Here is a 14,865-nt window from a genome sequence, read left to right as displayed (position 1 = left end):
AACAAGTCGTGCATGCTTTTATTTCAAGTCGCCTAGACTACTGCTATGCACTTTTTGCTGGCATTAGCCAAAAAGCTCTCGCCCGGTTGCAGTTAGTCTAGAACGCGGCGGCACAACTTTTAACAGGGGCCAGGAAACGCCAGCATATAACCCCAATTCTTCAGTTTGCACACTGGCTCCCTGTTCATTTTAGAATTGATTTTAAAACATTGCTGTTTGCTTTTAAATCTTTACATGGACTGGCATCTCAGTATATCTCGGACCTCATCCAAATTTACACTCCTGCGCGCGCTTTGGGGTCCGAGAGCCAGTTCCAGCTCGTGGTGCCCAAGACCAGACTTAAAACAGGGCCTTCTCTGTGGTCGGCCCTAAGCTATGGAACACTCTGCCCCTCCATGTTGAAACTGCTTCCACAGTGGAATGTTTTAAGTCTCGTCTTAAGACCCACTTTTATTCTTTGGCTTTTAACACTACGTGAGTTGTGTGGTCCTCTGTCCTCTGTTGTCCTCTGTGTTTTTTATACACTTTGATTTCTATTTCACTGTTTTAATTGCTTTTACCCTTTAAAATTGTTTTTAATCGTATTTATTTTTAGATTGTTTTTATATTGGTTTTATATTTATTTATTTTTTGTTTTTATTCAGTCAGTGGTGGAGTATAATATTGTTTTTAATATTGTTTTAACATGGCTGTGCAGCACTTTGGAAACATTATTGTTGTTTAAATGTGCTATATAAATAAAGTGGATTGGATTGGATTGATGGTGAAGTATGATATATTTGAGGACCAGAAATAGACAAAGTGAAAAGTTTAAATACATTTTTGCTTGCCCAAAAACAAACATTCTAACCTGAATGGTTTTCCTTGGCTGCAAGGTAGCTGCTTAGAGCATCTCCCAGAGGACAGTGCAGTGAAGACACAACAAACTCCTTCCCTGTCTTTCATGGACATGCACCTGTTTGTTGACTTTTGTTGGACTGACTGGCTGTGCTATCGCGTTTGCGAGAGCGGCAAGGTCGCGGGACAGAGACTAGCTGCAGGCTTCCACAAACATATGCATAAACAAAAAATACACACCACACACACACACGTACCACACCCTGCATCCCATGCCTTCGACCCTTCTCCCCTCCTACCTGGTATGACAGAAAACAAAGCAACACCCCTACCGGTTGGCTGCTTTGGGCCAGATGCCTTCCCCCTTACTACTTGTTACAAGTCTGAAGTTGTATGTCGTAATATGTATATATGCTTTGCTATCAAGTTTTTTTTTCCTCACTCCAGACTGGGCCCCTAAACTTTTGAGAGAAGTCTGAGATCAACTCTATGTTTACTCATCCTCCCCAAGCATCTACCTTTTCCCCACCTTTTATGGTGCGCCATAAGTGGCGACCCATCAGCTTTCTTGTTCTGTTACCATGTACAATGTGTGTCTAATCTCGAAAAGGTTTGTGCTGAAAATGTACTTTTGTTGTACATGTGCAATGACAATAAAGATCCACCCATCCATTACATGCTTAGAAGGTGCTTGTGTTGGAGGAGCCATGACCATTGTGATTCACCCCCCCCTCTTCCATTAAATTATTTTTTTAATTCTCAAAAATCTCATTGCGGGCGCATGGACATGTGCAATAAGCGTGCATGCCCTAAAATGAGACAGCAGTGATTTACAATTCTCAAATCTAATCAAAACAACGTTTCATGGAGCCCATGCGGAAGTGTTGTAGCAGCAATTGTAATTGTGACTAAGAAATACAAATTGTAATTTAAGCTAGCTGGTGGTCAAGTTATATTTTTGGGGTTTTATAAAATGCAACTTTGAGCAAGTTGCAAACAGCCTCTTTGTCCTTTCACAATCCTTAAGTGAAACAAGCACACATAATTTTCTTTGTATGCATTCTAAACTAGTAAATACATTCTAGCAAAAGTCAGCTAACAATGGAGGTAATAAGATTCACCCTATTCCACCAGTAAAACACTCTAAAAAAAGACCCTGTTAATGTTTTTATATACAAGCTGCAAGTACAGTATATATGTAATGAAGTTACAGCCACATTCAAAATAACTCTTGTTATTTGAAGCATACATCAGCGCAATAATTTCACAGATGCATCACAACATTTGCCATTTCCTTCAACAACTTCTAATCATGGCAGACTACAAGAGAGCCAACAACAGCTGCGTTTAGACAAATGTTGATACAGTACTTTATATTTTTGAGCCCAAATATACAGAGGATGATCTACCAATTTTAGAAGCTGAGAGATAAGCAGATTGAGCAAGTTGCACTGTTGCTAAGTGCTACACAAGAAATACAAATGACAAACATTATAAAACAATCACTTACTGTACAACGTGTGCGCTCACTGGGAAGCCAACTGATGGGATGTTTATATCTTCCCGTTTAGATGAAGAATTTATCATAATCCTCACGGATTAAAAAACAAAGTGACGCGAAAGAGTGTCTTTTCGTGTCTTTCTCGCCACCTGCGGGTATAAGTTATGTGTCAAAGTTGAGAAATTTGTGGCAACAACCTTCTACTGTACAAGTGGGGGGCATGATTTATAATCTAGAATTAACTTTTACCAACTCCAAGGCAATTCAGGAGCTCAACAGTTCAGTATGTCAATAACTGCATAAGATAGTTAGCTCTTTGTGATCACTGCGCCGCTTAAAGTAGTTCCCCTGTGTTAGCGCTTATAATACCACTATCGCTAATACTTGATTAACATTCAGGTCACAACATATAATGAAGTATGTTTTTAGAGGGCTCTAGCTGAATTGTTAGCCACCTCGTACTTGTCGTATATTACAATTACAATGCATTAAAAAAGAAACAAATATGTGTTCTTTTCTTAAAAAGAGATTGTAAATGCCAGGCAAATCTCTCCAAAAATTGCACATCCTCTAAGCAGTGAACATTTGAAAACTGATCACTTGATTGAACATTGGGGCAAGGGAATCATATCATAAAGAAGCTAAGTTTGACACTGACAATCTCCTGTTTTTGTCATTAAAGGGGAACATAACTTTTTTGTAATTTTGCCTATCGCATACAATCATTATGAAAGACAACAAGACAAAAGTTTTTTGTTTTTTTTCATCTTCTAACATAAATATCGTCTCGTTCTCGGTGGCTAGGAATACAGCTAATGGGAGCAATCAATTCTACCTCTAAACCACTTTAAAATACATTAAAAAAATGTTAACAATACTTGATTTACATTCTGTAACCTGTATAATAACCAAACTGTAGCAAAATTGTTATTGTAAGAGCGAAAGTCCTTTTGTATCGTTGTAAAACATCGGCGTGCTTTTGTATTAGCCCTAAAAGCGAACTACGGCAAGAGATAAACGCGTTTGGGTGTGTAATGCACAACAGAGATACGACACCAATTTGCACTGACTGAAAAACATGAAGAATCACATTACAGTATCTGTAAAGTATTACCCAAATTTCATGTTTTGTTTGTACACAGCTGAGCTAGCCAAACAGCGTATGTACTGAAGTTGTGATAACATGCATGGCGTACTGCACATTTCATGATCGATATTAAAGTGACTCACTCGATGGGACAGTTGTTCGTCCGGTCCAACTGGCCAGTGACGTTTCCCGTTAATTATCGGTAAGCACTCCATTTATGTCAAAATAGCTTGACTCAAAATTCCATATTTGTAGCGTTTAAATCCCTTTCATCCCCATCTCCCGGCTTCCACCTACTCCAACATCTCACTCTTCCTTTGTGCTCGCTTCTATAGGTAGCAGTATATTTAGCTTTAAAAGTATAAGGTTGTAAATCCTCATTTGCCCAAAAATAGTTGTCTTCGTTGTGTTACCAAGTCTACCGTGATTAGAAAACACACTCCTGTTTGATTCCAGAAGTAGGAACATACATTGTTGAAAAAAATCAGTAAGAAATTATTAAAATAATCAAAATACTGAAAACTATTGAACATATTAAATATTGTTATGAACGTGTCTGTTACTACATTATATATAAATTTGCACTGTGTATATAATACATTGCTGGAGGGTTTTAAAGTGGCTTCAGAGGGCTGTGAATGCCACAATGGTGACTCCCATTCGCTCCATCTTTCAACCGTTTTTTTTTAGCATCTTTAAAATCTTAAAATAAAGACTTGTGTTCTTGTCTCTAATACATATTGTTAACGATAGGCAAAATTAAAAAAAAAATTGCAGTTCCCCTTTAAGGTCACATTACCAGAGGAAACAGAGAAAATTAGATTGCAGTATACCATACTTAAGCAAAAGCAAGGAACTTAGTAGGGAACTTATTTTGTACCCTTATCTTGTAATGTAAATCTTCCCTACCATTTCTTCCACCTGCTTGCGCTGCTGGTCTATTCTCTGCTTCTCTTCCAGGTCTCGCTTCTCCTGCTGCTTTCGAAGGTTCTTCAGCATCTCCTCATGGAAGGACCGTGGGGGAGGCTTGTTGTGCTCGCTCAGGAATCCCCGAATGTGGTCCGCTAGCTCGTAAATCATCACCTGTGTGTTGAGCGGTAGACATACACAAGTTAGGCAAGATAGCAGCGTTCTTTTAAATATTCAAACATTTTTGTATGTGTGTGTGGTTGTGCGTTCATTGTTACCTCTCCACAACGTGCTGCTGCCAGCTTGGTAAGTTCACCCTGGAGTGTTTGCAGGTTATCATTTGAGAGACCTTTAACATTCTTTAGCTCCAGGTCTGGAGGTCTGTTGAAATTGCACATACTCACTGAGATCCCCTTAAAATAAACACTTACAGGCCTAATAATAATTAAAAAAAACATGTTTCAGAGTAACTAGACTAAATATACAATTGATTTTAGAGTGCATTGATAAGAAGATATAACACAGATATTGTTAAGGGTTTGCAACAAATGCCAAAAGATGAGATTTTACAAGACACAAGAGGCAATTTTAAGTATAACATGTGTGACTTTGTTTTGTTTTTTTCTATTTTTTTGTTGGTCAGTAAAAGTGGGGCCCTTATTAAAGAGAATTAAAACACTTCAAACATCATTTGATACCAGAGTTACCCATTCTGCCACATGTAAATTTGGACCATCAGATTTATATTTGGTGCTTCCTGTTCACCAACGCGCACAATATTATTATTAATATGGGACTGTCTGTGAATGTAGCTTGATGTTCCACCTACACACGGTAGATGTCTTTATATAACTCTGCTCCTTAACCTGCGTCATGCACCTGGGGCCTCATTAAGACTTGTGTGAATTTTCAACCAAAAATTAGCATGTTTAAATCCAGAAAACAGCCACATAAGAAACAATTATTATGTATTAAAAGCTGCACACGCACAAATCCAAGCACATTTTTTTGTTACGTTCCAATCAACGTGAACAGAATGCCTATGCCACCCTCCCTAATAAAAACACAAATCAATTTGAAATTAGCCATATGCCTAAAAAATGCAAGCTCTCGTCAATCGGAACTCAATTAGAGTGGTAAGTAAGTAAGAGGTGCTTCTTTCTTGTGCTTGGAAAGAACCAAAGTGGAGTACTGTAAGTGTAATAGCGTGAGTGAGCCTGTCAATGCTGTGGAGTCAAGGAATGCACAAAGGTACAAAAAAAACAAATAAATAAGAAGATGAAGAAGGGGACGATACATAAAGTGGTGCACACCCAGTTTAAAAACATAGTAGCTGCAATGATACGAAGAGGTGGGTGACTCCGATTACCCACAATATAAACACTATGTGTGTTCAAACAAAAACTTTTTTAAAGACTGGATATCCTGATAGAGCAGCACAAATAATATTTTTTTTATTAAAATCACAATTTTGGCTGCCACCATTAAATGAGGGTTTAAAAAGCAGGCGATGCTGCATATCAATTCAAAAACTTTCAGAGACGCAGCGGCAAAAGAGCAAAAGCGGCTTGTCTTGGAAGCCCAGTGAAGGGAACCCCGCCCACAGAGCTCCATGATTACACAGTCCAACAGCAAACCTTTCCAAAAGCTGCTGCGGCCGGTCACCTCACTTCTGTGGAGTCTTACTCAGCATGCGTTAAAGGCCATGTCCACACAAACACGAATACTTAATAAACACATACGTATCTCTGCGTTTAGGCCAGGTGTCCACACGCAAACACTTACTTTTGTCTTTAAAAACGCAGACTTTTGCAAACGTCGGCCAAAGCGTAGCGTTCCAAAACTCTCCGCTTAGCATATGCGTGTACACAGCACAAACTGAGACTTATGATGGCGTCACGGTTCTGTGCTGTCATTTACAGAGCTCCAGAACACTGCCTTGCTGGCTTTAAACGCACAATTAGAGGACTTACTGTTTGAATATAAACATGCAGCTATTTTCAGTCAACATTAATAAAAAAAGACATCAAAATGGGCTTTGCGACACTCCCGCCAGCGCTAATGACAGTCAGCTGTTTTGGATACGATCACTGTCAAACCTCTCCACCTGATGGGACGACTTTGACAAGCAATACTTTTTGCTCTGTGTTATAAGAAAGGTGCAACATTATATAATGTTTTTAATCCTTATTTAACAACAGATCATGAAGTTAACTTATGTATGTTGGTTTCATTTTTGTAGATGGAACCGGGTGCGACCGCGCACGCGCGTAAAAAACGACCAAGCAACTAAAAATAACATGATGTAGCCTCTTCCTTGTAGTGTGTACTGATGTTAAAAATAATATACATTTCTTTTCACTTGTACTATACCACTATATTGATGAATAAATGTGTTACAATTCCACAAGAGTTTTGCAGCGGCACACACACCTCTGTGTGCTTTATAGTTAAAGTTAAAATCCCAACGATAGTCACACACACACTAAGTGTGGTGAAATTGTCCTCTGCATTTGACCCATCCCCATGTTCACCCCCTGGGAGGTGAGGGGAGCAGTGAGCTGCAGCGATGGCCGCGCTCGGGAATCATTTGGTGATTTAATCCCCAATTCCAACCTTTGATGCTGACTGCTAAACAGGGAGGCAATGGGTCTCATTTAATAGTCTTTGGTATGACTCGGCCGGGGTTTGAACTCATGACCTACCGATCTCAGGACGGACACTCGAACCACAAAGTTTATATAGGCACTTAAAACATGCAAAAGGGATTCCTTGGCTCGTTTGTGCGTGCTGATTTTAGAAAAAATGTACACTTCCCTGCACATGCAATACGTCACAATGTTGCTGAACATAGCATCACCATGTTGCGAAACTTGTTATAATGTTATGAGTATTGGGTTTCAGCAGCACAGGCGTGCATGCGAGCTTTAAACACTAAAAAAAAGATACTTAATGAAGGCTGGTTTTAAAGAGCATGTACATGTCATTGTATGTCTAGTATATCAAAATAAACATAATAGAGATGTAATGCTGCACCAAATCAGCTGTTGCTTCTTTTTCCAGTCTTCTGATTGGACAAAATATCAGGCATGTGAATTGACCACAATGAAAAAGACTGAAAAAAATATCCGGGGGTATGGGGGACAAGGGGGGGCAACGCCCCCCGAAGCTCCCGGTTTTTCACCAATTTAACATGCTAAACTTAACAAAGACAGCACCACTTAAATAAAATATTTTAGTGTTTAAAGACATGAAAACATCATTAATATAAAAATACATACCCCAATTATCCTAATGAATCACTATATATGGTTCAGTCCCAACAGTATTTAGTCACTAATATTTACATCTTGTGTTCATTTCACATCCACAGGTGTCACATTGATCAGTGTTATTATCTACAGATTATTTACAGTATTACCACATTACTTCAGTTCACTTCACACATTTACTTGCTCGGAGAGCCCAAACACAAGCTTTCCCTAACATGAGACTACATAAGAACTTAATATTACAAAATAGTATTATATTCAAATTTATTTCAAATAAATTATTAACTGGAATTGTTGCGGCCTATTTATATTATTTATTTATTAATTGTTTTGACAATGGAATCAAATCATGCCAATGATAATATTGATGGATTATTGGATGTTTCAGATAAATTAAATTGACTGACTGTTTTCAGCTGCTCACGCTCCTGGTGGGCAACTTCTTCCTCCTATAATTAGGAGGACAGCACACCTGGGCACTGCCTTTGTCTGTCTGTCATATTGAAAGAGTGAGGAGTGATATTGATTGTTTACTACTAAATAAGTTTATTTTTTATCATATAGAAAGTCAACCACGGTGAATATTTTTTGTTTGTGAAAATAAATTAACATTTTGAATCTAGAAATATCTCCACAAGTGCTTATTCAGGAATTTAGTGCATCATAAAACCTCCTCCTCAATGCTACTCTACAATCTTTATTTTTATTTTTTCGAAACTTGTTGGAACAACAGAGTAGCCGCTACAGGAATCAATAATGAGACTCTTTGAATTTCTGTAATTTCAGAATATATTTTCACGTGGCTTTTTATTTTTAGAAAACCCCATTTATATTTCGCAAAGCAATAATTGGTTAATATTTAAAACAAACATGCGTATTTCGCAAGCAAATATTTTTTAGCTTACCTTATTATTAACTACCCTGTCTGCAACTGAAGTGGGTTGTTTGGGTGGATCTTTCCTCTCGATGTCTACGGCAGTTGTCGATGTAAACAAAGGATGAAGTCCGTAGGGTTTGCTCACTTTCGGTTGACATCCAAAAGTACCAGCTGGTGAAAAGTTTGTTTTCCTTGTTTCAAGTTGTTTCACATGTTTTTGGCGTTTCGCATATACTTCCAAAGCCTTGAAACCTCGTGATCCATAGTCAATATTATCATGACACCACGTGCACAAAACTTTTCTGGGACGATCGATTTTCCCAATAAAATCGCCGAACAAAGTCGGAACTTCCTTCTTCCCAACAGTATCAGTGATTTCCCTTTCCATCCAGTCCCATCGAAACCTATTTTTAACATGCTTGTCAATTTATTTTACTCGTGAAGCGTCCTTTCGAGAACCGACATCGTTTACATTTGGAAAATGGCGGTAATAACGTCATCATTCATTACAGATGTCCTGATTGGTCACAAGGAACATATCGACCAATCAACTACGGCGTAATATTATATTACGCCGTAGTTGATTGGTCGATAATTTTTTTTTTCCCCCGAGATTAAAAAAGACGGAATTCCGACTTAAGATGGAAAAATCACATGCCTGAAATATCCATGAAAGCAGGTGTACGCGTTTGTGTGTGGATAGTTTTGAAACTACACTTGTGTGGATAGAGATCGTTTTAACCCCAAATATGCGGTTTAGCTCGGTTGGTAGAGTGGCCGTGCCAGCAACTGGAAGTTTGCAGGTTCGATTCCCGCTTCCGCCATCCTAGTCACTGCCGTTGTGTCCTTGGGCAAGACACTTTACCCACCTGCTCCCAGTGCCACCCACACTGGTTTAAATGTAATTTAGATATTGGGTTTCACTATGTAAAGTGCTTTGAGTCACTGGAGAAAAGCGCTATATAAATACAATTCACTTCACTTCACTATGCATTTTTGAAAGTCTCCATGTTTGTGTGGACATAGCCTAAGTACGCGCCACTGTTACTAAAAAGCAATAGGTTTGGACCCCAGCACAACAGACTCTTTTCCTAACGGATACCCACCATGCTAGTATCTAGAGACTTTTCCAAAACTAGCCAGACGTTCTCCCCATTGGATTTCATGCAACCTCTGCATCTGCACATGCCTATAAATCCAGTGAATGCAGGAATGAAATTGTGTATTAAAGGACTCTCACGTATACATTTGTTATCCTAAATAACCTATATTTTTTAATTTTGCTTTTTAATAAACAAGTTAATTTCAGGCTCGGGATCTTTCTGTGTGGAGTTTGCATGTTCTCCCCGTGAATGCGTGGGTTCCCTCCGGGTACTCCTCCCACTTCCAAAGACATGCACCTGGGGATAGGTTGATTGGCAACACTAAATTGGCCCTAGTGTGTGAATGTGAGTGTGAATGTTGTCTGTCTATCTGTGTTGGCCCTGCGATGAGGTGGCGACTTGTCCAGGGTGTACCCTGCCTTCCGCCCGATTGTAGCTGAGATAGGCGCCAGCGCCCCCCGCGACCCCGAAAGGGAATAAGCGGTAGAAAATGGATGGATGGATGGAAGTTAATTTTAACACTGCAAACAATCAAATGTATTAATTAGGTATTTAAAAAAAAGATGTTATCATCAATGAATCAAGATTAATCACACTATTTGTTTTGACTGCACGTCGGCGCCTATGGTATCACGGTGCAAAGAAGAGTGATGGGAGTTGGCCAATTTCATTCCAAAACACAGTCCGATAGAACTTTAGATAAAACTGAAGTAATTTGTTGGCATCGGCGCACAGGTTTAAAATTAGGGCTGAGCGATATGGCCTTTTATTAATACCTCAATATTTTTAGGGCATGTCACAGTACATGATATATATCTCGATATTTTGCCTTAGCCTTGAATGAACACTTGATGCATATAATCACAGCAATATGATGATTCTATGTGTCAAAACATTCTTGTTCATACTGCATTAATATACGCTAATATTAAACTTTCATGCAGAGAGGGAAATCACAACTAAGTCAATTTACCAAAACTGTATTTATTAAACAATTATTAAGCAGTGGCACAAACATTCATGTAATTTCAAAACTGAAAGTGCAAGATTGTCAGAGACATTTTAAAACAAGCTATTAGTGCATTTTTGTGCATGATGTCACTTAGATGACATAGCAAAACAACACTAAATTTAAGTCCACTTTTTGTACAGAATGCCACTACAATAGTTCAAAACAAATAAAGTGCACTCTTGTGCAATGTCACACAAGATAGTCAAATAATAATGAGCTGCATAATAGGAAATCAAATAGTGTATGTCCTTTGCTATGTGGTAGGTTCCTGCAGATGTTTTCTCCTTCTGTTTGTTGGTGTGGAACCAGCCGGAGATGTTGACATGTGGAGTTTCAAGCACTCTTCATTCTCTAGCAGATGACATTTCAAATTATGCTACTAAATAACAGTAATACTACTTTTTGTAGCAACGCTTTTGCCGCATACTTGACATATTACGGTTGTCGGTTCTACATCTTCCTACTTGAAGCCAAACCACCGCCAGACGATAGACCCCGTGCTGTTTTTCTTGGGAATTAATAATTTTTCCTTCATTTGTTACCTGATTCGCACCTTTTTTCACTTATATTACGACGAGTTGAGTTTATACCAAAAAGTTTTATTTTGGTTTCATCTGACCACATTACATTCTCTCAATCCTCTGCTGTATCCATTTTGGTATAAACTCAACTCGTCTGTTTGGAGGAAGAAGGATACTGAGTTGCATCCCAAGAACACCACACCTACTGTGAAGCAGAGGGGTGGAAACATCATGCTTTGGGGCTGTTTTTATACTAAGGGGACAGGATGATTGATCCGTGTTAAGGAAAGAACGAATGGGGCCATGTATCGTGAGATTTTGAGCCAAAACCTCCTTCCATCAGAGACAGCTTTGAATGGTTGACCAAATACTTATTTTCCACCATAATTTACAAATAAATTCATTAAAATTACTACAATGTGAAATCCTGGATTTTTTTTTCACATTCTGTCTCTCACAGGTGAAGTGTACCTATGATGAAAATTACAGACCTCTGTCATCATTTTAAGTGGGAGAACTTGCAAAATCGGTGGCTGACTAAATACTTTTTTGCCCCACTGTAAGCAAGTAATTTACTGCAAAATTACAAAGTGAGATTAATCTGATTAATTTTTTTTTATTCGACAGCACTAGTTTCTAGTCATGTTGTATTTGTTTTGATGTTGTATTCTCACTTTTGGTCTGCATATTTTTTGCACATGCCTCATTACAAATTACACCAAGAGACATAATTGATTGTCAACACTAAATTGGCCCTAGTGTGTGAACGTGAGTGTTCATGTTGTCTGCCTATCTGTGTTGGCCCTGCAAGGAGGTGGCGACTTGTCCAGGATGTACACCGCCTTCCGCCCGATAGGCTCCAGAGATAGGCTCCAGCGACCCCCAGCCACCCCGAAAGGGACAAGCGGTAGAAAATGGATGGATGGACAGGTTTGTCAGGTTTTTTTCTCAATTTCTGTCTTTCGCAGCAACCAAAACAATGGTCTGCTACGGAGCCCTTAAAGGGACATGGAGGGGAAAAAATGTATCGCGAGATCTCGCAGAAGTTTTTTTTCTTTCTATGTCAGTGAACCGTAAGTTAAACAGACACAGCTGTAGTGAACCGGAAGTGAAACAGACAAATTGATGGAGGAGCCTACCCATTATCCGTGGGAGAAGTTTATTGATTTCTATTTTAGTATTGGCCTAACATATACAGACATCAAATCGTATAACAGTCCCACAACAGAGCACAGATGATGGGTAGGCTCCCGCTCCTCCATTGCTGTGTCTGTTTTACTTCCGGTTCATTGGCATAAGAAAAAAAACTTTTGCAAGATCTCGCAAGAAGTAGCAAAAAGTATTGCGAGATCTCACAAAACATCCATGTCCCTTTAGGGCTGGGGTGCCCACACTTCTTCTGCAGGCGAGCTACTTTTCAAGTCGAGGGGATCTACCTCATTCATATAAATAATTTATATGTTTGTATTTATGAAACATACATTTTTGTTAACATATTAAAGGTTTTTAATGATAATGCAATAATGTTTAACACAAATAGAGTCCTTTCTTTCAGGAAAACAAGAATATACGTTGGAGTATTGCCTGATTTGGATGACTTGCATTGATTGGAATCCGACAGAAGTGCGGATAACGTCGGGATTTTCAAATGGAGAACAAAAGTCCTCCTTTCTGTCCAATACCACATGAAAGTGGTTGGATTTTGGCATCTTATTTGTCCAGCTTCCATACTCATTTTTATACACTTTACAAGAAATCCATTAGCTCCGTAGCTTGCTAACTTGTGCACGCCAGCTTTCTGAGACTCTTATTTTGTTAGCGCAGGCAAGAGGAAGCAGCGCTTTTATTGTGAAGATAGGAACTGTGCAGTCGGCCTTTAGAGTTTTGACAGCAGGTACGGCGCGAATGTGTCAAAATAAAAAGTGTTCCTCGCCTTCTTGTCCATCACATTTTCTTAAAGGCCTACTGAAACCCACTACTACCGACCACGCAGTCTGATAGTTTATATATCAATGATTAAATATTAACATTGCAACACATGGCAATACGGCCGGTTTAGTTTACTAAATTACAATTTTAAATTTCCCGCGGCGTTTCTTGTTGAAAAATCGCGGAATGATGACATGTGCGCGTGACGTCACGGACTGTAGAAGACATATTAGCCAGCACCATTTGCGGCTAAAAGTCGTCTCTTTTCATCGCGCAATTAAACAGTATTCTGGACATCTGTGTTGCTGAATCTTTTGCAATTTGTTCAATTAATAATGAAGAAGTCAAAGTAGAAAGATGGAGATGGGAAGCTTTAGCCTTTAGCCACACAAACACACAGTGATTCCTTGTTTAAAATTCCCGGAGGTGAAGCTTTACTATGGATCAGAGCGGTCAAGCGAACATGGTTCCCGACCACTTGTCAACCGGCAGGTTTCGGTGAGAAAATTGTGGTAAAAAGTCGCTTCTTACCGGAGATCAGCTGAGCTTGCGCCGTCCATGCAGCTGCCGTCGACTTCCCTCAGAGACTGGCGTCAAGACACCCGTGGACACACCCCTCCGACTATCAGGTACTATTTAATCTCACTAAAACACTAGCAACACAATAGAAAGATAAGGGATTTCCCAGAATTATCCTACTAAATGTGTCTAAAAACATCTGAATTTGTCCCAATGCATTCTGCTTTTTTTTTAATGAACTTTATTTTATTTTTTTTTATTTCTAGTTCTTCGCTATCAATATCATCATCCTTGAATCTTTCATCCTCGCTCAAATTAATGGGGAAATTGTCGTTTTCTCGGTCCGAATAGCTCTTGCTGATGGAGGCTCCCATTATAAACAATGTGAGGACGTGAGGAGCCCTCACCCTTGTGACGTCATCGTCTGCGACTTCCGGTAAAGGCAAGGTTTTTTTATCAGCAACAAAAGTTGCGAACTTTATCGTTGATGTTCTCTACTAAATCCTTTCAGCAAAAATATGGCAATATCACGAAATGATCAAGTATTACACATAGAATGGACCAACTATCCCCGTTTGAATAAGAAAATGTCATTTCAGTAGGCCTTTAATAATGAGCTCGCAGCAGCCAGTGTCATCTCACAAGACCCTCAGGTGTCGTGAATGTCAATCAAGTGACGAAAGTGACGTCTTGGTGAAGATTGATGATCGCTAATTTTTAGGTCTATTTTTTTAAATGACTGGCTGGCGATCCACTAACACATCCTCCGCGATCGACCGGTAGCTCGCGGTCGACGTAATGGGCACCCCTGCTGTAGGGGCTCTGTAGGTCTGCACATGCGTCATGGCCAATTATATAAATATGCAATGACTTCATCAACCCCTGCAACCAGGGCTGGGCGATATATCGATATATCGCAGGTTTGTCTCTCCCGAGTCTCGCGTCATAGCTCTCGCCGACCAGAGAGAGAGAGATAGTGCGAAACTTATCACAAATGGAGGAAGAACAATAAATGCCCAACTTAAAGAGCAGGTGGGTCCATCATCTGGCGGTGCTTTGGCTCCAAGTGGGAAGATATTCAGCAGACAACAGCAATATGCTGTTCAATGTATATACTATGATGATTAACCTGTGTGGTGACTGTATTATGCTGATAGTATAGATTTGTACCATGAATTGATTAACGTGGACCCCGACTTAAGTTGAAAAACGTATTCGGGTGTTACCATTTAGTGGTCAATCGTAAGGAATATGTACTGTACTATGCAATCTACTAATAAAAGTATCAATCAATCAAT

At 39.3% G+C, this 14,865-nt stretch overlaps 1 protein-coding gene across 2 annotated transcripts in view; it reads right to left on the bottom strand.

Moving 5' to 3' along the window:
* eif2ak4 (eukaryotic translation initiation factor 2 alpha kinase 4) overlaps window positions 1-14,865 on the bottom strand; it is a 78,840-nt gene that overhangs the window by 62,947 nt on the left and 1,028 nt on the right. The window contains exons 3-4 of one of the 2 annotated variants that reach the window (XM_061895390.1): window positions 4,613-4,715; window positions 4,335-4,508 (exon numbers count right to left, since the gene is read on the bottom strand). In XM_061895390.1, the coding sequence (XP_061751374.1) occupies window positions 4,335-4,508; window positions 4,613-4,715 (277 nt within the window). Of the gene's footprint in view, window positions 1-2,347; window positions 2,425-4,334; window positions 4,509-4,612; window positions 4,716-14,865 lie in introns of those variants that run through there. The other variant, XM_061895391.1, reaches the window with a different exon arrangement.

This window comes from Nerophis ophidion, linkage group LG03 (assembly GCF_033978795.1).
Source record: "Nerophis ophidion isolate RoL-2023_Sa linkage group LG03, RoL_Noph_v1.0, whole genome shotgun sequence".
In the NCBI taxonomy this organism is placed as follows: Eukaryota; Metazoa; Chordata; class Actinopteri; order Syngnathiformes; family Syngnathidae; genus Nerophis; species Nerophis ophidion.
The sequence above is the reverse complement of the archived record's forward strand: the minus strand, read 5'-3'. Positions and strand labels throughout refer to the sequence as shown.